Source organism: Tamandua tetradactyla, chromosome 9 (genome assembly GCF_023851605.1).
Source record: "Tamandua tetradactyla isolate mTamTet1 chromosome 9, mTamTet1.pri, whole genome shotgun sequence".
Classification (NCBI taxonomy): domain Eukaryota; kingdom Metazoa; phylum Chordata; class Mammalia; order Pilosa; family Myrmecophagidae; genus Tamandua; species Tamandua tetradactyla.
In genome coordinates, this window is record NC_135335.1 from 86,719,328 (window position 1) to 86,741,035 (window position 21,708).

Sequence of the window (21,708 nt, forward strand, 5' to 3'; positions counted from 1 at the left end):
GTATATGTGTTATTTTTCACACACACAAAAAAGTCGATTGTGATGATAAATGCACAGCTATGTGATGATATTGTGAGTTGTTGATTGTACACTTTGGTTGATTACATGGTATATGAGAATATAATATATAGCAATAAAAAAATTAATGGGCCAAAGTTTGATAATATTGACATAGTCTCAAAGTATGTCTCCACAAATTATTTGCTAACTATTATTAATTACAAAAAATAACTTTGTGGTAGACACCTGGGCCACACCACCTTAATCAAGTGAAAAAAAGTAACATCACCAATATTAGGATAAACTGACTATTATGTGATCTTGATACAGTGCTCTTAGAAGAACAAAATAACCACCTCTGTGGTATAATCTGAATCTAACATAAGAAAAAATCAGATAAACCCCAACTGTATTAAAAATACAGTTTTCCAGTATTTTTAAAACCTGTCAAGATCAATAAATATGAAGAGAAAAAAAGCTATAAAAGCACATTATTCTCCATGGCAGATTCTCATCTGCTGGGGACCCACGTTTGATTCCTGGTGCCTGCCCTTGTTTTTAAAAAAAATCATTTAAAAGCACATTATTGGGTATAACTTATGTAGACAGCTTAATTGAATACCATAGTACATGGAACCTTGAGTAGGGCTTGAGATTTTGTAGGTTTGTCCAGAGTGATGCCTTAATAAATCCCAGAGTGATTTGAACAGTGAATAAAAAAGTATTTGCAAAGTACCCTTGTGGGAATGGTGAGAAAGAGGAAAATTCAACTTCCCCAAGTAGAGAATTCTGGATATTCTCACAAGCAGTGGGGACAACCAAAGCAATAGGCTGAGCCCCCAATCTTGGAGTTTGTTCATATGAAACTTAGCCTTGCAAAGGATAGGCTAAGCCTACTTAAAATTAGACCCAAGAGTCACCCCTAAGAGAACTTCTTCTGTTGCTCAGATGTGGCCTCTCTTTTTCAGCCAACATGACCAGCAAACACTGCCCTCCCCCCTCCCTACATGGGACATGACTCCCAGGGGTGTGGACCTTCCTGGCAACATGGACAGAAATCTTAGAATGAGCTGGAACTCAGCATCAAGGGATTGAGTAAATCTTCTCAACCAAAAGGGGGAAGAGCGAAATGAGACAAAATAAAGAAAATGTCAGTGGCTGAGAAATTCCAAACAGAGTCCAAGAGGTTATCCTGGAGGTTTTTCTTACGCATAATATAAATAGCACCTTTTTAGTTAAGGTGTAATGGAGAGGTTAGAGAGAACTGCCTGAAAATGTAGAGCCATGTTTCTTGAAGATGATTGTATAATGATATAGCTTTCACAGTGTGACTGTGTGATTGTGAAAACCTTGTGCCTGATGCTCCTTTTATCTACCTTATCGACAGACAAGTAAAACATATGGGTTAAAAGTAAATAAATAATAGGGGGAACAAATGTTAAAGTAGATTTAGTAGACTGAAATGCTAGTGATCAGTGAAAAGGAGGGGTAAGGAGTATGGTATGTATGAATTTTTTTCTGTTTTTTTTTCTGAGTTGATGCATATGTTCTAAGAAATGATCATGATGATGAATATACAACTATATGATGATATTGTGAGTTACTGATTATATATGTAGAACAGAATGATCATATGGTAAGAACGTTTGTGTTTGTTGGTATGTTTAATAAATGAAAAATAGCACATTATTGGGGTAGATGATTAAAAAATGGGCTGTGATTGGGTGATATGTAGTATAACTTTCATGATTTTGATCATTGTGCTTTGGTTATCTAAGTGAATGCATTTGTTCTTAAGTACATACTGAAGTATATAGGTAAATAGAAATCTAGCTGGCTCTCAAATCGTTTAAGGGTATATATGTGTGCACATACACACACAACACACAGATTGAGAATGTGAATGTTACAGCAGATGGAACAAAATACAAGCAACTGGTAAATCTGGATAAAGGTTATGAAAGTTTCTTATACCAACTGTATAATGTGTAACTTTTTTGTGGGCTTCAGATTATATCAGAATGAAAAGTATCTCCTCAACCTAGTTTTTTTTTTTAAAAATAAACTTTGAAATAACTTGTAAAAGTTAAAAAAAAAGACTTTTTGCCTATAAATTATTCTACAAAGTTTCTAATTCCCAATTTTTAAATTTTGTTTAATAATAAATCCTATAAATCCTAATGTACTAGGTACTACTTAGAAGACACATTTTTTAAACTATTTATTTTGAAATAATTATAATTCACAGAAAATTAAAAAAAAAAAAAAAAGTACAAGGAAGAATCGGTGCACCTTACACCCAGCCTCCTTTGTACACATTTTACATAACTATAGTAAGGTATCAAACCCAGAAAATTGATGAACATGCAATCCACAGAGCTTACTCAGATTTCAGCTGTAGATGTGTATTCCTCTGTGTGTGTGAGCATGCATGCCTGTGTATATATATTCTGATTCACATTGAAGTGGTTTTCTTTTTTGTTTAGTTTGTTTTTATGTTTGTGTGTTATGTTAATTTTATTAAAATATAATGTGAGATACCTGTCTTTCTACATCTCTCTTTTGAATGGCCTTACACTCCAATTTTACTTAGATTTCTTAAATAAAAACAAAAGTCACCAATAACATAAGTTGAGGTTTCTCTTCTTTTTTGGCATGGACAGGCTCCAGGAATTGGACCCTGGTCTCCAGCATGGCAGCTGAGAATTCTACCCCTGAGTCACCATTGCACTGCCCAGAGTTTCTCTTCTTTATCAGGTCTTTTAAAATCAGTCAGCTGTCACATATTCTAGTCTTGGGAAATCACTATCCAGTTATTCTCCTAATTCTTTCTAAAGCGAGAAACAAAACAACAACAAAACACTAAAGAGCATAAGATTTAAAGAGTTTATTCAGATGTGTTTGCTGTTTGAAATCCCTCTTTAGGGGCTTTAGCATGTGAAGTTATTTGACGGTATAATTCCATTAACCTTCTACTTCAGGCTGTAGTTGCTGTTTTCATTTTAATGATCTGTATTTCATATGAAATTTCTTTATTATTTATTGTATCTATTATGGTGATCTGTGATTGGTGATCTTTGATGTTACTATTGTGATTGTTTTGGATCACATCAAACTGTGCCCAGGTTAACACACCATGCTTAATAAATGTTGCATGTTCTGACTGCTCCATCGACCCACCATTCCCCATCTCTCTCTTCCTTCTGTTAGGCTTCCCTATTCCCTGAGACCCAGCAAAAAAAAGAAATAAAAGCTTACAGATTGGATTAGATGGATAAAACTGCCTTTTATTTGCTGATAACATGATCTTCTATGTAAAAAATCCAGTGTTATGTACAAAGAAGATACCAGAATTAATAAGTGATGTTAGCATCATTTCAGGATACAAGATATACAGTATGTAGATGTATTTCTACATAGTGTCAATGAACAATTGGAAGCCAAACAATTTAAAATTGCAGTAGTATCAAAAAATGTGAAGTACTTATGGTTGACTCTCACAAAGATGTGGAAGCAATAAAGACTGACAACTAGAAAACATTAGAAGAAATTAAAGTAGGCCTAAATAAGTGAAGGCATATATGTTGTTCATGTGGTCAGAGAGTTAATATTAAAATGTCAATTCTACCCAAATTGATTTATAGATTGAACATGATATCTCTCAAAATCCCCCCAATTTTGTAGAGCTTGACAAGATGGTTCTAAAATTCATATGGAACTGTAAAAAATCTACAATCAAAACAACTTTGAGAATAGAACAGAGTTGAACTAATAATACCTAATTGCAAGACTCATTACAAAGGAACATTAATGAAGACAATGTGCTGTTTTTATTAAGACAGGTAAATATATGTGGATTGAAGAAAATAAAGTGGCAAGAAATAGATTTACATATTTAAGGTCTATATATGTCTGTATCTGTATATCTCCCATAAAGATCATTAAACTAATTTTTTATAATAGTACAAAGGCAGTTCAGTGGAGAAAGGATAGTTTTTTCAATAAATAATGCTGAAACAATTGCATGCACATATCCAAAAAAAGAGGTTTAATCCATACCTCATACTATAGAAATTGTACAAAAATTAACTCTAAATAATCATAGACCTAATGGAAAACCTAAAATCATAAAACTTCTAGGAGAAAATCTTTGTGATTTGGGGTTAAAGATTTCATGCTACAACACCAAAAGTACAGTCCATAAATGAGCAAATTGACAAATTAGATTTCATCAAAATTTAAAACTTCTGTTCTTCCAAAGGCACTATTAAGAGAATGTAAAGACAAGCAGAGGACTGGAAGAAAATATTTGCAAAACATATCTCTTGATAAAGGACTTCTATTCAGAATATAGACAGTACTCTTGAAACTCAATAAGGGGGAAAAAAGCAAGCCCAATAATAAAAAGAGGGCCAGTGATTTCCATAAATACTTAACCACTAAACCAAAGATGTCATACAGATGGCAGTTAAGCACATGAAAGATGATCAACATCATTGATCATTAGGGAAATATGTATTTGACTGCATACCTATTAGAACTGTGATAATTATAAAGACTGGCTAAACCAATTGTTGGCAAGGAGGGTGGAGGAACTGGAACTCTAATATACTGTTGGCAGGAATGTAATGTAATTTGGCACAACCGCTTTGAAAAATAGTATGGCAGTTTCTTAAATATACCATATGTTGTAGTACTTCTTTCTACTCTTAGGAATTTACCCAAGAGGATTGAAAACATATGTCTATACAAAGCCTTGTACATGGATATTGTAGCAGCTTTATTTGTAAAAGCCCAAAACTGGGAACATCAATGTCCATCACCAGGTACATATTTTAACAAATGGTGATATAGCCATATTGGGATACAACTCAACAATAAAAGTTCACGGGAAAATTGTATGAGATTCAGATGTCAGTGTCCATAAGTAATGTTTTACTTGATCATGTGCTTATCATTTACATATTATCTATGCCTGCTTTCATACTGCAACCTGAGAGGTGAGTAGCCACAACAAAAACCATATATGGCATCCTCATCACTTTAGCACACTACAATTGAAAGCTGTGCAATCCTAACTGTGAGCATTTTGAGTGCTGCATTTATCATTGTACCATGACATTTAGTTTTATTTTTATTACCAGGGTATACCAATCATATCAAAACAAAAAAAGGAATGAAAAGAGAGTGTTAGGTTTTTAATGCACTGTAGATTGTGGATTATATTATTAGTGACTGAGCTGGCAAAGCATTGTTTTTATTATGCAGTGACATTGCTATGCTAAAATAATTCAGTATATACTAATAGACTAAACATTCATCACAACATTCCCCAACTACCAGAAAAGCAATAGTTGGAAACATTGGACAATTTAAATGAATATCTCATTGCCAAAGAGTTTCTTCATAAAAATTTGAAAAAAAAAAAAGCAAAAAAGTCTCTGTGTGGTATATTTGTTAGCCAGACCAGGAAACCTATTTAATTAATTAAATCATGTTGATTGCAGAAACTGCATAGATGTGAACCCCCCCCCCGCAAATAAAATTGGTTAAGATTTTTAGCCTTTTGATAAGAAGAGTTGTTCAAACAGTTGAGAACTTTGAGAACATCATCAATAGTCAACTAAAAATCAAAGCAAATGATTTTCCTTGGTTCTTGATGTGTTAACATAAGTTTCCAGTACTGCTGAAAGTCAAGTTTGATTTGACTGAAGAATTAGCCCTTATGAAGAATCTGCATGGAACAATAGGAAAGTGGTTAAGAAAACTCTAATTCAGTAAATCTTAAATGGGATTTACAAAGATGTGTTACACTGATGGTGATAATAAAAATATGGAGTAAAAGCCTTATTAGACAAATTTCAAAACTTGTGAAAATTTGAAGTGTTTAAAGACTATGGCTTTTCATTGTCTTACTCATGAGCAGATATTTGGTGGAAAATGTTTTGCTTTTCATGTGTCGAGACAATAGCATCAACGGTGAACTTCAGTCATACTTATGGACCTCACCATCATCAATTTCATCAACTTTTTCAGAAATAGAATCTGAATTTCCTGACTTGCCCAACCACAAGTCAGTCGGTTTGATTGCTTAGTGAGAGAAAATTTTTCCTATGATTTTTGAGTTTAGGGCCAAGATTGAAATTTTTCTAAATGAGAAAAACCACCCATAACTGCTGTTATCAAGCACTGTATAACTTTGGAAATTAGCTTTTGTTTTAGACTTGAGTTTCTTAATGAATTCACCAGGCAGCGTATACTGCCAAACTTATATTGCAGAAAAATCATTTGACAACAGCTAACATTTGAATCACAAGTAATCTCAAGCTGCTTTTATATATTTCCTGTGCTATCAAACATTAAAACTAAGAAGCAAGATCTCCATCTCCATGCACATTTGCAGTGGATATAATTTCCAAGCTCAAATTACAGTTTGTGTTTTTTGGACCTTGATGCAAGTTTAAAGGAAACCTCCACATTTCAAAATCAACTTATCTGGGCAGTTGAGGACTTCCATCTAACCTTCCATTCGAAGTGATTATTCTGCCAGGTGATGACTTGTAAAATGACAAATATCAAGAATCTAGTAGAAGTTTATAAAAGTGATGAATATTCTCAATTACTTATCGTATACTCATGGATTGATACCAGTATTTGGGGTACCTGTTTGGGTGGAAAGTTATTTTCAAAAGATCAAATTTATAAAATCTCGATACCTATTACCATTAACATGAATGTTTGCAATGTTTTTTGTGATAGAAATATACTAACTTGGAACCCCAGTTAAGTGAACAATGATCCTCTAAAATAAAATTCTGTTCTCATTAGAAAATGGGTATTACCTCTCCTCAAAAAAAGCACTGATTTTTATTATGTTTTAAATTTGTCGAATTTTGTAGAAATGTCTTTGTTATGTAATACTTTTGTAGCATCCTTGATTTTTACCTCTTAGTCCTCAAAGCCTAAAATATTTACTGTATGGCCGTTTACAGAACAAGTTTGCCAACTTCTGCTCTAGGCTTACACTTAACTGAACATCAAAGCAGAGATGATGAGTAGGCAGTAGGATAGATGAGTCTGGTGTTCATGGCAGAAGTTCAGGTAGGAGATAGAAATTTGGGAGTCATCAGCGTACTTGTGCTATTTTTAAATCAAGAGACTGAGTTCAACAAGGCAGTGAGTATGGATAGAAGAGAAGATATCCAAGAACCTTAGATGGAGGTGGTGGGGATAGCAAGAGGCGACCAGAAAAGGATTCAGGCATGACCACTGAAATATGAGAAAAATGAGGAAACTGTGTTGTCCTGGATGACAGAGGAGAGAGTGATTAATAGAGTTGAATGCTAGTAACAGGTTAAATCAGATGAGGTCTGAGGCTTATCAGTTGTATTTAGCAACACAGATGCCATTGACTAACTTTGGCAAGGCATTTTGGTGGAATGAAGAAAATTAAAATACATAAGGTGTGGGTTTTGCTGTGAAAGGAGCAGAAAAATTAGGCAGTTGGAGGGAAGATTCTAGAGGGCGAAATAACGGTTTGTTGTATTTTGTGGGGGTGAAGGAGTTAGCAACATACAGATGTTTATAGACTGACTGGAATGGTCCAAGAGGGAAAATTGACAATGCAGAAGCAAAAAGGAGAGAGTGTTTGTAATGTCTTTGAATGAGCTAGAGTAAATAGGAATCATTGTACAGATTATGCTTAAGTGATTCATGCATTTTTGCATATCTTCCATATGTCCCCTTCTGGACGGCTCTTTTTTAAGTAATGACCTTTACCTATGGAATTTGAGGAATTTTCTAAGTATCTAAAGCATATTCCATTTGTTCTCAAACTGAATTGTTCTTGATTATATGAGGATTAAAAATCAAGTAGTCAGAGTTTCTTGAGAAGATTCTTAGGACAGCTAAATTCCGAATGGCTGAGAGAACTAAGATGGTTAATAAAACTATTAACATGCCTCCTTTTTTTTTTTTTTTTTTGCAAGGGCAGGCACCAGGAAATGAACCCAGGTCTCTGGGCATAACAGGCAAGATTGTCACATAATTGTCAGTGATTGTCACATAAAAGCCCTTTCCTTATATTTTGGATTAAATTAATTGTGTTTTGAATCAAGCATTGAGATTTAAGTATTAATGTTATAGTTCTTTACAACCTAAATCTCTTTTAGAAAGAGTCATTGTTTGATTTTGCATTTCTAATATGCATCATATAGGAAATAATCTCAGGTGGTATGAGATACTGTATTAACCTTTATTTGGGACAGACAGACTGTTTCTTGTGCAGTATAAAAAAAGATAAGAAAATAAAATTTCTTTCAGTAGGTCAGCTAATAACCCAGATAACTCATGGCCACCCTTAGACATATCCTTCATGTAGCCTCTTGTAAAAAATAAATAAATAATAAAATTCCAGGGCTCAGGACGATTTTTTTTCCTGATGCATTATGTACATTTGCACATTAAGGTGATGCAAGGTTTTGTTAAAGTTAGTTCACATAGTATGCATATGAAATTTATTGGTAAGAACAAGGAAGAAAACACATAACAGTTCATTATCTCAATGAACATAGCTATAAACTGCTATTGAGATACCCTAAATCCTAAACCTGATTTACTTATGGATGACTTTTCTTTCTCTGTAGTAGTGCTTAGTAACATGACTATCACTTTCCATTACCTGTCATATATCAAGATACAACTACATTATTAGGACACAAACATACATTAATGGTATCTAGCGTGGTGGCTGCAAGGAACCAGACTTTTAACGTGGCAGTCAGGATTCCAGAAACAAAACGTGTATCCCAAGACAACTCTACAATTTTATTTTGCATTTTTCTTATTTAATGGAATTACTTTGGAATTATAGAAAAACGGAAATTGTTTAAAGAAAGTGAGAATTTCACAGTGTAGCCAGTTGGGAACTGTTTTCTTTTGACCTAACATTTGAGACAGATCCTTTCAGAAGTGTCTTAAACAGAATGAAATATCTGTTGTTGTTTAATAGGCAGGGAAAAGCAATCTGAAGAGGTAGCTTGACTAAAGTGAAGGGATCCTGCTGGAGAAGTGGCACTCTCTAGTGAGTCACTGTGACCTATTTAAAATAGTAAATAGCACAATATGGACTTATGTACCTATCTGGCTATTTAGAATTTATTTCCCATTTATTTTCCAAAAAGATTTGAAGCAGTTTAAAATATTAAAAATAACAAGCTGGCATAATAGAAATATATTGGTTTTGAGACCACAATCCCACCCCCAAAATAACATTACCAACGAAGTGAAGTGTTAATTGGTTAAATATTCCATGCATGAAATTTTGGTTTGTTCAAAATAGTATTATAATCATTCAGGGTAACTATATACTTTAAAGAATACTAAATTAGAAATCCAAACATTTGTATTCTAGTCGTGGCTAGGTCAGTTACTAGCTGTGAAACATTAGCATTCAGCTTCTCCGAAGAAATTTTACTATACCTTTTATTGTTTAATCTTTCTGTCATAGTAATATAGATTAGTTTCTGGGTTTTGTCCTTTAATCATGTATGAAAATATAAGATTTGGTTAGAAACATTTGAGTTCAAATCCTGGGGCTGTGCTGTGTTTTCTGTATAGCCAGAGGCAAAGTATTTAGGTTCTGACCCTTTTTGCAGCTATGAAATGGTAATGAACTTCACAACTATGGTGTAATTAAGGAATGATATGTGTTAAGTATATCCTATAAGAAGTGCTAAAACAAATTTCCCCTACAATATTGCCTTACTCTTGGCTGTTGTTTATTATTGTATTCAACTATTTTCAACCTCTGTGGATAATTTGCGTATCTATAGCTGTAGTTCTTACTACTTTTCTGAATTCCTCCATTTCAGCTTCCTTGTTACATTTGTGTTTCAGTCTGAGCAAGTCCAGTATTTGGACTGCAATATTGTCCTAACAGGACTTTCCGCCTTAATTCCCTCTTTGTACCACCCACCTTCGCCTTTGTAAGTGTGTTAAATTAGGCTTACTTATATCAAGAAATCACATTATTTAACAAATTCCTCTGCAGGCTCCAATTCCTCTTTCTGACATTGTGGCATTGTGCTCTGTCCAAAGTGTTTATGAATATATACTGCATGTACTCTTAATTTTTAGCTATACCTGGCACATGCCTTCAAATGGTACATAGCTTTCATAGATAATTTTTTAAGTATCCTAGGAAAATATGTGTACATATGGCAACAACTAATAGAAGACTCATTTAATGTTTTTTATTTCTGTAGTTATCCTTTTTTTAATCATGAAGTGATACTCTATAGTAAAAAAAAAAAAGTCTATAGTTAAAAAAAGTATAGAGGTATAGGTAAGAAATATCCCAAACTGCACTTCCCCTAAACCCCAGAATACATCCCATCCCTGGCCATTTTGAATGATTTAATAATATATTGTTAAAGACTTCTTTTGTGCATATACTCTCATTTGTATAAAAGTGTATTTTAAACAAAAATGGGCTTGTTCTGTGCACATTGATATTGTTTCAGTTAGCAGGATATCTTAGATATCATTTCATGAATTTTAAGAATCTTTGCCATTGTTTTTATTTTTAAATAAATGTGGTACAGATTTGTGGCATAATTAAAGAGCAGTCACAGGAAAGTTGGTTTATATTTTAATTCATTGATTCTCTTTTCTCCCCCCTGGAAGAAGCACTGCTTTACCAAACTCAGATTTTGAAGATTGTCCCCTACGACTTATGAAATTGTTTAAAAAGATGAACAGAGGGGGCAAGGAAGGAAAAATTGATAGGTTTTTGTAAAAATCTATACCCTTATCCCTTCATACTTCTACTCCTTTCAGGATGCAGTTGCTTTCTTTGTGGATAAATGTAGATTTGGTAAGATTCCCTGATTTTTGTATGAATCTTCTTTTTTCTTTTTAAGTGATTCAAATATGGACTGGTATCTCAGCTTTTTGTTGTTGTTGTTCAAATAAATGTAACTCATAGGACCATTCCAAGAATCTGTTTGGATAAAGGTTTAGTACTATTCTCTTGTCATTTAACTTTCTTAAGTCCTATTACTTTTGTAGTGGTGTGTATTTACGTAAATTAATATACTGATGATTTTGAGTTTAAAGGTGAAAGTTACAGTGTAAAAACCAAAGTTGTCAAAAATTCCTTCAAATTTTAAGGTTTAGCTAGAGAATCATTTACAGTTTTCTACACCAGTGGGTAGAAGGGAAATGCTTTAGTTACCTGGCTGCTAAAACAAACCATGCAGTGGGTTAGCTTAAACAATAGGAATTTATTAGCTCATGGTTTTGAGGCTAAGAGAAGTCCAGAATCAGACTTCATCAGGGCATTGCTTTCTCCTGCTGGACCATTCTGGGGCTGACTGATGATGATCCTTGGTCTTTGGCTTTTCTGCCACATGGTAGTGCACATAGCAACCTCTCCTGTCTTTTTCCTTCTCTTCTAAGGTCATTGACTTTCAGCTTTCTTGCTTCCCGTGGCTTTCTATCTGTTTGAATTTCAGTCCACTTATAAAGGACTTTAGTAACAGAATTATAACCCATCTTAATTCAGTGGGACCACACATTAACTGAAGTAACCTCATCAAAAAGTCCTATTTACAATGGGTTCATGTTCACACCCATAGAAATGAATTAAGTTTTCCAACATGTGTTTCTGGGGTACATAGCTCCAAGCCACCACAACTTAAAAAGAACCACACAACTTGTTTGATTCCTTAGGATTGATTTGATTAGTGGGCTTTCATTCTAATTAGAATGCTGTGTATGTTGTTACATTTTACTTGAGTATTTCTCCTGGGCTCACTGTGAAACATGAAACTATATATTGAAGTTACTGGTGATATGATATTTAATGGAGCAATGCAGAATTGATACTTTTCTCTTTTTTGTTGAATTTGGTAAATAGGCACCAACACTCAATTATCCTCCCTAATATAATATAGCATTCATAATTTAAGCATAGGTGACAACTGGTTTGTGAACTGGTTGATCTGTCTTTTGATTGAAACTCAGAATACAGTCTCCTGTAGAAATTACCCTAAAAATGATTAGATTTGCAGCTTAATCTATACATCTCTTAAAAATGGTAATAATAACAGTAATAATGACAGTCAACAATCTTTAAGTAATCTTTTATCCAAGATTGATTTTCTTCAAGGGGAATTTTGCTTACTGCTCAATAATGAAAATCAAGAAGAAAGTAAAAGAATATTTGAGGTACTGTAGAAATGTGAATCACCTACTAAATATTATAAAGTAAGGACTCTAGTAAAACCATAATCACCTTTATTTATAGTTACAAGGTATAGTTTACTGAGTGACATTCATCTAAATTTGATATTTCAACAAACCTATGAAATAGTATTAGAAAAAGAACAAGGCAGTATGTACATATAAAAGATTCTGAGATAATATGAAAAAAGGAAGATGCAGAAAAATGTATAATAAATAGCTCACATTTATTGAACATTTACTACACACCCAGCATAGTTCTAAGTACTTTTTATGTATTAAGTCATTTCATCCTCGTAACACATTTAGAAATGATATTACCTGTCATCTATTTCAGAAAAAAGGAAACTGAGATATAGAAAGTTTAAGTGATTGTCTAAGGTCATGTAACTAGAAATTGTAGGAGTCTGGAAAGTCAAACCTAAGCGCCTGTTTTCTTTGTTCCTTGGCTTTATGTTGTGACTATTTCCTTTCCTCACATCGGTATTGATGATACAACATGGTTTTTAAATTGGTGCATAATAATCTTTTATTGATATAACATTATTTATTATCCCAATATAGTAAACTAATAAGTATTGGGAGACATTTTCATTATCTAATATGCCCATTTGCCAAGCAGATTTGGGGTTTGTTCTATCATGTTATCCAGTGACATAGACAGTTACTAGACAGAGAAATACCACTTGCCTTTAGCCTCTCCTGCCTTTTGACTGTCTCCTTATATATCCCCTTGGACACCAACTCCATTATTTTTCAGTCCTAGTGTCTGATGTATATTATTCCTGAAGAAGGGACGATGACTGAAATTTCTTGAGTATGAGTCTTTTCTTTGATTCAAGTCAATTATATCTATCAAAATATTTTTTAAAAGCATTGGTTATGTGTACAGCACTTTTCTAAGTACTGTGAAAAATAAAAAATAAACAATAAACACTGTTCTAAGTCTTCCTAGGACACATGCTCTTTATAGTTCACTTTTAGAGTCAGGTGACCTGAGTTTAAATGCCAGCTTTACCACTTATTAGCCATTACCTAATTTCCATATTTATAAAATGGGAATGATGCATCATGAGTTTTTATATCATGTAATAGACCTATGTAAAATTCCCTGGACAATGTTTTGGCACAGAGTGATACTTCCTTCCCTTTGCCTGCATCATAAAAACCAAGTAGTTATAGTAGAGAACACAAAGTGAGTACATGAGCATTAAGTGATTATACAAGAATGAAAGAAGACAGGTTTCAGAAGCTGTCACAGAGAAATGTATAATTGTTACCAAAAGAATATTGAACACCAAGTATAAGTTCAAAGTAGTTTAAGGTAAGATGGCTTTTAGCTGAATTTGAGATTTTGTGAAGTAGTGAAAATTTGCTCTGAGTCTTGAGGGCTTGCTAGGTAGCGAGAATGTCTTAAGGAAATTCATATAGGAAAACACAAAGTGAATTGAGGAGAATCTGAGTGGACCAGTTTGGAGAAGATGGATTATGTAGGAGAGTGATGAAAGACATAGTTAGAAAGGCAAGTTGAAGCTGGATTGTGAAGTTGGATTTTTAATGTGTTTATGATGCAGAATAAAATTATAGTGCTTATCAAGATTGAGTATCTCTATCTAGCAATATAGTTGAATGATTAAGAATACAGACTCTGGAGGCTGATTGTTTGGGTTCTAATTCTTACTCCACAAGTTACTTAATTTCCTTGTAAATTAATTTCTTTATCAGTAAACTGTGGAAAGTTTAGTACCCTACAGGCTTAACTGGGTTGGTGTGAGGAGTGAATTAATGTATGCAAAACACTTTATAATGCCTAGCTCATAGTAAGAGCAATATGAATGATGGTTTAAATTGTTCTATAGATTGAACAAGAAAAACAAAAACAATTTTTTATAGTGATTGAGAGTTTCTCAATAACAGTGTATTGTTTCTCATCATTCTGTCTCAGTTACTTGAAATATTTTTACAAATAATTGTTTTTTGTGTGTTGCAGTGTTTGGGAAATGGAAAGTAATGACAGCTGGCACCTGAACTAAGTATTTCTGTAGGCAACACCATTCCAGAACTTCAGGATGAATGGGGATATGCCCCATGTCCCCATCACTACTCTTGCGGGGATTGCTAGTCTCACTGACCGTAAGTTTGATTAATTTATCTGTTAAGTCCTACTCTGTTAATGACTTTTAGAAAAACTGTAACAAATAGTGTCTGTAATGTCATAAATAACAAAAATTTAAGGTTTGAGGTTGTGAGTGACAACTGAATTTATTTCTTTTGATTTATTGGCATACATATGAAAGTAACAGAATAAAACAAAATTAGTGTTGCCAGTTAATATTAGGTGACTTCTTGATTGCTATTTTCTCTGAAGGACCTATTAAGAATTGGGAGCATGTCGCATCACACAATTGCCTTAACTTCCCATCTAAGCTGTTGATGTGGGCCTGCCAGACCCAGGTTATGACTTGAAAACATGCTTAACTATTGTGTTCCCTGGTCCTTTAAGATCAACTTTGCCGCCACTTTGGCTCAGGGGACCCTCAAACATAGCTGTGAAATTGAATTAGAAGTATAACAGTGCCTTAAAGTGTGCCAGGTTATCAGGTAGTTAATTAGGTTGATTGGCTCAAGAGCTAACATGCCAGGGATAGATTTGTTATAGATGGTACTTACACTGTAAAGCATTTCAGAATCAGAATACCTTAAAATGTTGTATACAAAGCCATGAAAAGAAATATTTATGAGGATGGAAGCCAAAAGTTTATGTCTCAGATCTGTCTTGTACTAAATATGGGAATAGTGTTTCTATGTTGCCTGTAAAATGCTAATAACATCTAGCCTAACAGCCTCACATGTTGCTAAAAGGATCAAATAAAATATATTTTTTAACTTAGAATTGATAAGAAGTTATAACAATTGTGCACTGCAGTTTAGTGTACCATGATATACCATTCCCTAAACAAGTTATGGGGCTATCATTTTCCGAGAAAAGCTGTATCTATTATAAAATCTGCAGGTTAGTGTATGCTAATATAGGTTGTTCATGACATTCAGTCTGTATACCTGGTATGTTCTAGGTATTAGGGAAAACAAAAACAAAAATAAAACCTAGTTTCAGGGAGCAAGAGCAGGCAGAGTAAGCTAAGGAGACTGACTAGAATATGGTTGTCAGAACTTTTCCTCTAAGCCTCTAGTTCCCTGCCCGACTTACCTGGTTCCCAGGTTCTAGGGGTTTTGTTTGTTGGCTTTTTTAAATGCTTGGGTACTTAAAGTAAATTTTTTTGTTAATACATCACGTGGTGGTGAGTGTGATTAAAAGGGAAAATTTTAGGTGGAATATCGGAATAAAAAAAGAAAACACAGGTCAGTACAGTGCAAACATGGAATCCTAATCAAACTGTATGTTAATGTTATTTCATCAATTTCTACAAAGGTACCACACTGATGCAAAGTATTAATAAATATGTCAGCTCTCTATTTTCTGCATGATATTACTGTAAACCTACAACTTCTCTAATAAAAATTTGTTTAAAAATAAAAATAATAAAAAATAATTGGGGGCATGTATTTGTTAAATAGTATAAAGAGATGAATGAAAAGGTAAAGACCAAATAAAATGACGACACGAAGAAGCATGGGATTTGCATTTTGAAAGTAATATAGACATCCTTTTTAAGGATTTACGGAAATAGTAACTGAAATTACCCTCCAAACAAGAAAATTGGAACACCCAATTTATATAATTTCTTACTGATGTATTTTGGATGTTATGTTCAGTGTTTGTCATAGTGATAGCTATCAAGTTATCCTATATATTAGCTAAAAACAAAGACACCTGACATTTTAGTTAGCTTTCTTAACCTGAAAAAAAATGAACCAATTTCTAGTCGTTGAAAGCACATTATACAGCAGAATTTAAGCTTGTGTAAAATATTTATGTTCTTGGTTGGCTTTTGGTATTGAATGAAGAAAGGGGAGAACTATTTAGGAATTTGTAACTTACAACAGAATTTCTTAGATGTTCTTCTTCCTTCTTGTCCTGTCCTATGTATGCTGTGTTATTAAACTCAGATAAATATATTCTTGTATGTACTTAAACTTTAAAAAAAATATTATTTCTTGTCTATCTGGTGAAGAGTCAGGTATTATTATTAGAGTATTTATGTAAGAATACTAGTGATTCTGATAAATTTTATAAGCAAGAATAAATGAAATTAATGAGTATATTCTCATTCTACCAAATTAGAATTTAATTTCTAATCTGACCTCTTTGTCTAGTCATTTGTTGAATTTTGATAAAATATAAGAAATGAAAAACAAGCATAGCTATAAAGGAACTATGTTTTATTCTTAGAGAGTAATATAACGTATTATGGTCCAGGTGGTGTTTTGGGGGTTTCAGGAGGTTGGTTGGGGAATGTTGGGAGAGGGGAAGAATGCCTTTTAGTAATCTGTCACATTGATGTTTATAACTTATTTCTCACCTTCATATCTTTCTGATCACTCAATTTCTAATAATTTGATTTTTATTCCAAATAGTCCTGAACCAGCTGCCTCTTCCATCTCCTTTGCCTGCCACAACTACAAAGAGCCTTCTTTTTAATGCACGGATAGCAGAAGAGGTGAACTGCCTTTTGGCCTGTAGGGATGATAATTTGGTTTCACAGCTTGTCCATAGCCTCAACCAGGTATCAACAGATCACATGTAAGTACAATCAATTACTTTTTTGTAAATGTAATTTTTATTGAGATATATTCACATATAATCATCCAAAGTACAGTCAGTGGTTCACAGTATCATCATATAGTAGTGCATTTATCACTACAGTCAGTTTTTGAACATTTTCATTACTCCCCCCCAAAATAAGAATAAAAGTAAAAAAGAACACCCAAAACATCTCATACCCCTTACTCCCCCCCATTATTTATTTATTTTGAGCGGGGGGAGTCTTTTTTTCTTACTCTTCTGGCCATACGCTGGATAAAGGGAGTGGCGGTCACAGGTTTTCACAGTCACATAGTCACACCATAGCAGCCATATGGTTATACAGTCATCTTCAAGAATCAAGGCTACTGGATTTCACTTCAGCAATTTCAGATATTTCCTTCTAGCTTTTCTAATGCACTAAAAACTAAAGAGGGATATCTGTATAATGCATAACCTCCAGAATGCCCTCTTAACTCCATTTGAAATCTCTCAGCCACTGAAACTTTATTTTGTTTCATTTCTCCTTTCCCTTTTGGTCAATAAGGCTTTCTTAGTCCTTGGATGCCAGGTGTAGGCTCATACCCGGGAGTTATGTCCCACATTGTCAGGGATATTTACCCTCCTGAGAGTCATGTCCCATGTAGCGGGACAGAGAATGAGTTTATCTGCAGAGTTGGCTTAGAGATAGAGAGAGAGACCACATCTGAGCATATCCTCCTTCTCTAAAAAATGCTTATGGGCATATTCTTTTTTTTTTTTTTCTATAGCAAACATGAATTATTGTATTTTAAGTCACTTTTCAAAATGTTCTTTTTTAAAAAACAACTTAAGTTTTTTGAGTGCTCACTTCATTTTAGACCTTGTTCTAAGCACTTTACATACATTATCTCATTTAATTCTCACAACAATACTCTAAGGAAGGTGATATTATCACCCCCATTTTATCAACAAGAAAACCAAGGCTTAAGGAAATTTAGCATTTTCTGCAAAGGCAAAAAGCCAGAAGGCAGAGCCAGGTCTTAAAACCATATGGTGTGACTCCAAAACCCTCCTTCCTTGTTCTTCCTTTATGGTTTGCACCCCAAAAGTGTTGTAAGGTTTTTTTTTTTGTTTTTTTTTTGGCAGTGGGAAGAAAAGCTTATTGTAAGTGAATCCACACATGTGCTAAGATTTCAAGACACTGTGTGTGCACACACACAAATAAGTGATATGAAAACCGGTGAAATCTGAATAGGTCTGTAGAATAGTTAACAGTATGATTCCCACGTTAACTTCCTGGTTTTGATATTATATTATTATTATGTAAGATGTTACTGTTGGGGGAAGAAGGATTAAGGGTACATTGGGAACTGTGGTTTTTTTTTTACTTTTTTATTGTATAGTATAACATATATACAAAGCAAAAAAATAAAAAAGCAGTAGTTTTCAAAGCACTCTTCAACAAGTGGTTACAAGACAGATCCCAGAGTTTGTCATAGGCTACCATTTGATCCTCTCATGTTTTTCCTTCTCGCTGCTCCAGAATATAGGAGACTTAGAGGGCTTAAATACTTTTTTATCATCACAATCGACTTGTTTTGTGAACAATAACATACATACAAAAAAAGCTATAAATTTCAAAGCACAGCACCACATTTAGTTATAGAACTGTATTTCAGACTTTGACATGGGTTACAATTTCACAATTTTAGGTTTTTACTTCTAGCTGTTCTAAAATACTGGAGACTGAAAGAGATATCAATTTAATGATTCAAAATTTATATTCTTTTGTTAAGTCCTATCCTCTATGTGTAATTCCACCATTATCTTTGATCTTTCCGTATCTCTCTTTGGGGTTATTTGGGCTATGGCCATTCTAAATTTTTGGTATTGGAATGGTCTGTCTGTCACTTAATGTAGAGTAAGGAGATGAAACTGTCTGATGTTCTGGAGAGGCTGGTCTAGGTTTCAGGACTTATCTAGATGAGGGACCCATCTGGAGGTTGTAGGTTTCTGGAAAGTTACTCTAGTGCCTAGAACTCTTGTGGAATCTTATATATTACCCTAGGTGTTCTTGAGGATTGGCTGAAATGGTCCTCGTTTAAGGTTGACAGGTTATGATAGGTAGCAAGATCTACGTGAAGCTTTCATTAGAGCAGCCTCCAGAGTAGCCTCTCAACTGTATTTCAATTCTCTCTGCCACTGATACTTTATTAATTACACTTCTTTCCCCCCTTTTGGTCAGGATGAAATTGTTGATCCCACAGTGCCAGGTCTGGATTCATCTCTGGGAGTCATCTCCCATGTCGCCAGGGATACTTTAACCCCTGGATGTCATGTCCCATATAGAGGGGAGAGCAATAATTTCAGTTGCAGAGTTGGGCTTAGAGAAACTGAGACCACATCTGAGCAACAACAGAGGTCCTCCAGAAGTAACTCTTAGGCATGCGTGTAGGTAGTATAAGCTTCTCCGCTACTTACATAAGCTTCATAAGAGTAAGCCTCATGATCGAGGGCATGGCCTATTGATTTGGGTTTCCCTGAAGTTTGACACAGTATCAGGGGATTCCCTGATGGTAAAGTTTAATAATTCCATAGTCTTCCTTCCCTCCCTCAGGGGACTTGGCCAGTACTTTTTGATTATCTGCTTAATGTACTCTAGGATGTTTCCAGGCATTACAATAATCTATACAGGATTAAAGGACCTCTTTCTTATTCTATGCTTCTGTGTTTCACTTGTTCACATGATCTATACAGATAGGTTAAATTAGATTATGCACTACAGAAAATTTCAGTTCCGGATCAAATAAACCTTTCTTCCATTGGTCTCAAAGAGTATGTGTGATTCTAAAATATAGATGCTGTCTTCTTTACCCCTGTGTTCTGAATTACTTTAAGCCCAACCTGTTTGACTTCATTCTTATCGCTAAATATCAGGTTATATGTATAAAACAGCCTCTCAAAATCCAGAAATATTAATCACTGCTTCGGACTTAACGTGTCTGCTCTAAAAGCTTACAATCTAGGCCCCTGTTATAAGCATTTTCTAAAGGTGACCGTACCTTCGTTTTTTTGTTTTTGGCTTATTTTGTCTCACCAAATGACCACATGTTCATTCACATCATTGCTATTTTTGTACCATCAGTTGTCTTGATTTTCTGTCTCACCCTTTTTTGGTTTCACCAGTGAGTTGCTACCTAATTTATTTAGAATAGGGAATTTAAAATAAATCACATTTAATTTTTCATATTTTTTTTCAATGCCAGAGAGTTGAAAGATAACCTTGGCAGTGATGATCCAGAAGGCGACATACCGGTGTTGCTGCAGGCTGTCCTGGCAAGGAGTCCTAATGTTTTCAGGGAGAAAAGCATGCAGAACAGATATGTACAAAGTGGTGAGTTCTTCATTGAGTTTTGTATTGTGTTTTTCCTGTGGGTCCTATGCCATAACTACTCACATGTAATTAAACTCAAGTGTCTCTTTTAACAAACTGGCATAGCATCTATCATATGATCTCAGAATGCTGTGTTGATACCTTTAATCAAGCGAAAAACAGTAAGGAAAGTAGATGAATATTAATATTCTTGCAGCTTAACATATAACAAAGTTCTTTAGTAATAAAATGAAATTTAAAGCTTATTTTTTGGATATTTCAAAATTTTTAGTTTGCTCAGCTTTAGAAATTTTTTTTTTACTTTAGAAAAGCATAGAATTGAAATGAAAGAAGTCATTTCATTAATCAAATAATAAAAAGGTTTGCAAAACTTTTGAACATGCAGCACCTGTATAAATAATTACACGCACTTTTGCTTTTAGTATTGATTGCTTATCTAGTAATTGATACAACATAACTGTTACCTTGGCAACAGTGAAAAATTGGTTTATAATAAGTGTTACTATTAAAGAAAATCAGATGATACCCAACACAAATATAATTTTGATGTAGTAAATAAATACCTTTGGATTGGGAATGTTGTTCTGGTGTCAAGCTTACTGAATTTTGCAGCCCAAGTGCCTGCTTGACTCTCCAGAACAAAATTGTCAGGGAGTAATTAGTTAGAACAACTCAGGAAGATCCAACTTAGTTAATTAATTAACTGTGTTCAAGAATATTGCCGTATTCATACAGGTTTCCTTTATTGGCAGACCTCCATGTAGCTCCCCATTCCATTTTCCAATTTTGTTGTTGTTGTTTTTAGTAATATTGCTTTGTTAATTTGGTGTATTTGTGTGTATGTTGTGTTTTTAAAGCTGTTGCACAGTTACTATCCATTCCCTGTTGTGACTCCATGAAAATTCCTCTACCCAACTCAGTTTTCAGCATGTTGAAGACAGATTTTATAGGAGAGAACTGTATCTTCACCACAAGTGCTTAATAAGCTAGGTTACAATATAAGGAAAAACATGGGAATGTTGAAAGGAAAGCTAGAGTTATGAATGTTCTCTGAAAGTATGTTGGAATGAAACAAAATTTGGAGAAAGAGTGACTTGGAAGAAAGAGTAATAATTAGATAGGAAATTAAGTATAGGAGAATGTGAGTAAACATAACATTAAATAAAGGTAGTCTTCCAAGGCTATTATAACTATATATTTTAAACTTTTTCAGTATTTAATTTGGGTATAAATCTAATAAAATCTTTTTAAGTATTCATTCACCTGTCAGCCACCTATTTTGTGTTTTAAACTACTATACTTATTTTTTAGTCCAAAATGTTTTTTTCCCCTACATATTCTATGTGAAAACATAAACTAGTATTTACAACTAGTAAATATTTAT

At 33.9% G+C, this 21,708-nt stretch overlaps 1 protein-coding gene across 8 annotated transcripts in view; it reads left to right on the plus strand.

Annotated features, from left to right (window-relative positions):
- The window catches only part of NIPBL (NIPBL cohesin loading factor), a 230,179-nt gene that overhangs the window by 104,040 nt on the left and 104,431 nt on the right, over positions 1 to 21,708 (plus strand). For all 8 annotated transcript variants that reach the window (XM_077116990.1, XM_077116994.1, XM_077116996.1 and 5 more), the window contains 3 exons: positions 14,237 to 14,379; positions 16,783 to 16,948; positions 20,197 to 20,324. In XM_077116990.1, coding sequence (XP_076973105.1) covers positions 14,316 to 14,379; positions 16,783 to 16,948; positions 20,197 to 20,324 — 358 coding nt within the window. In that variant the 5' untranslated portion in view covers positions 14,237 to 14,315. The remainder of the gene's footprint in view (positions 1 to 14,236; positions 14,380 to 16,782; positions 16,949 to 20,196; positions 20,325 to 21,708) is intronic.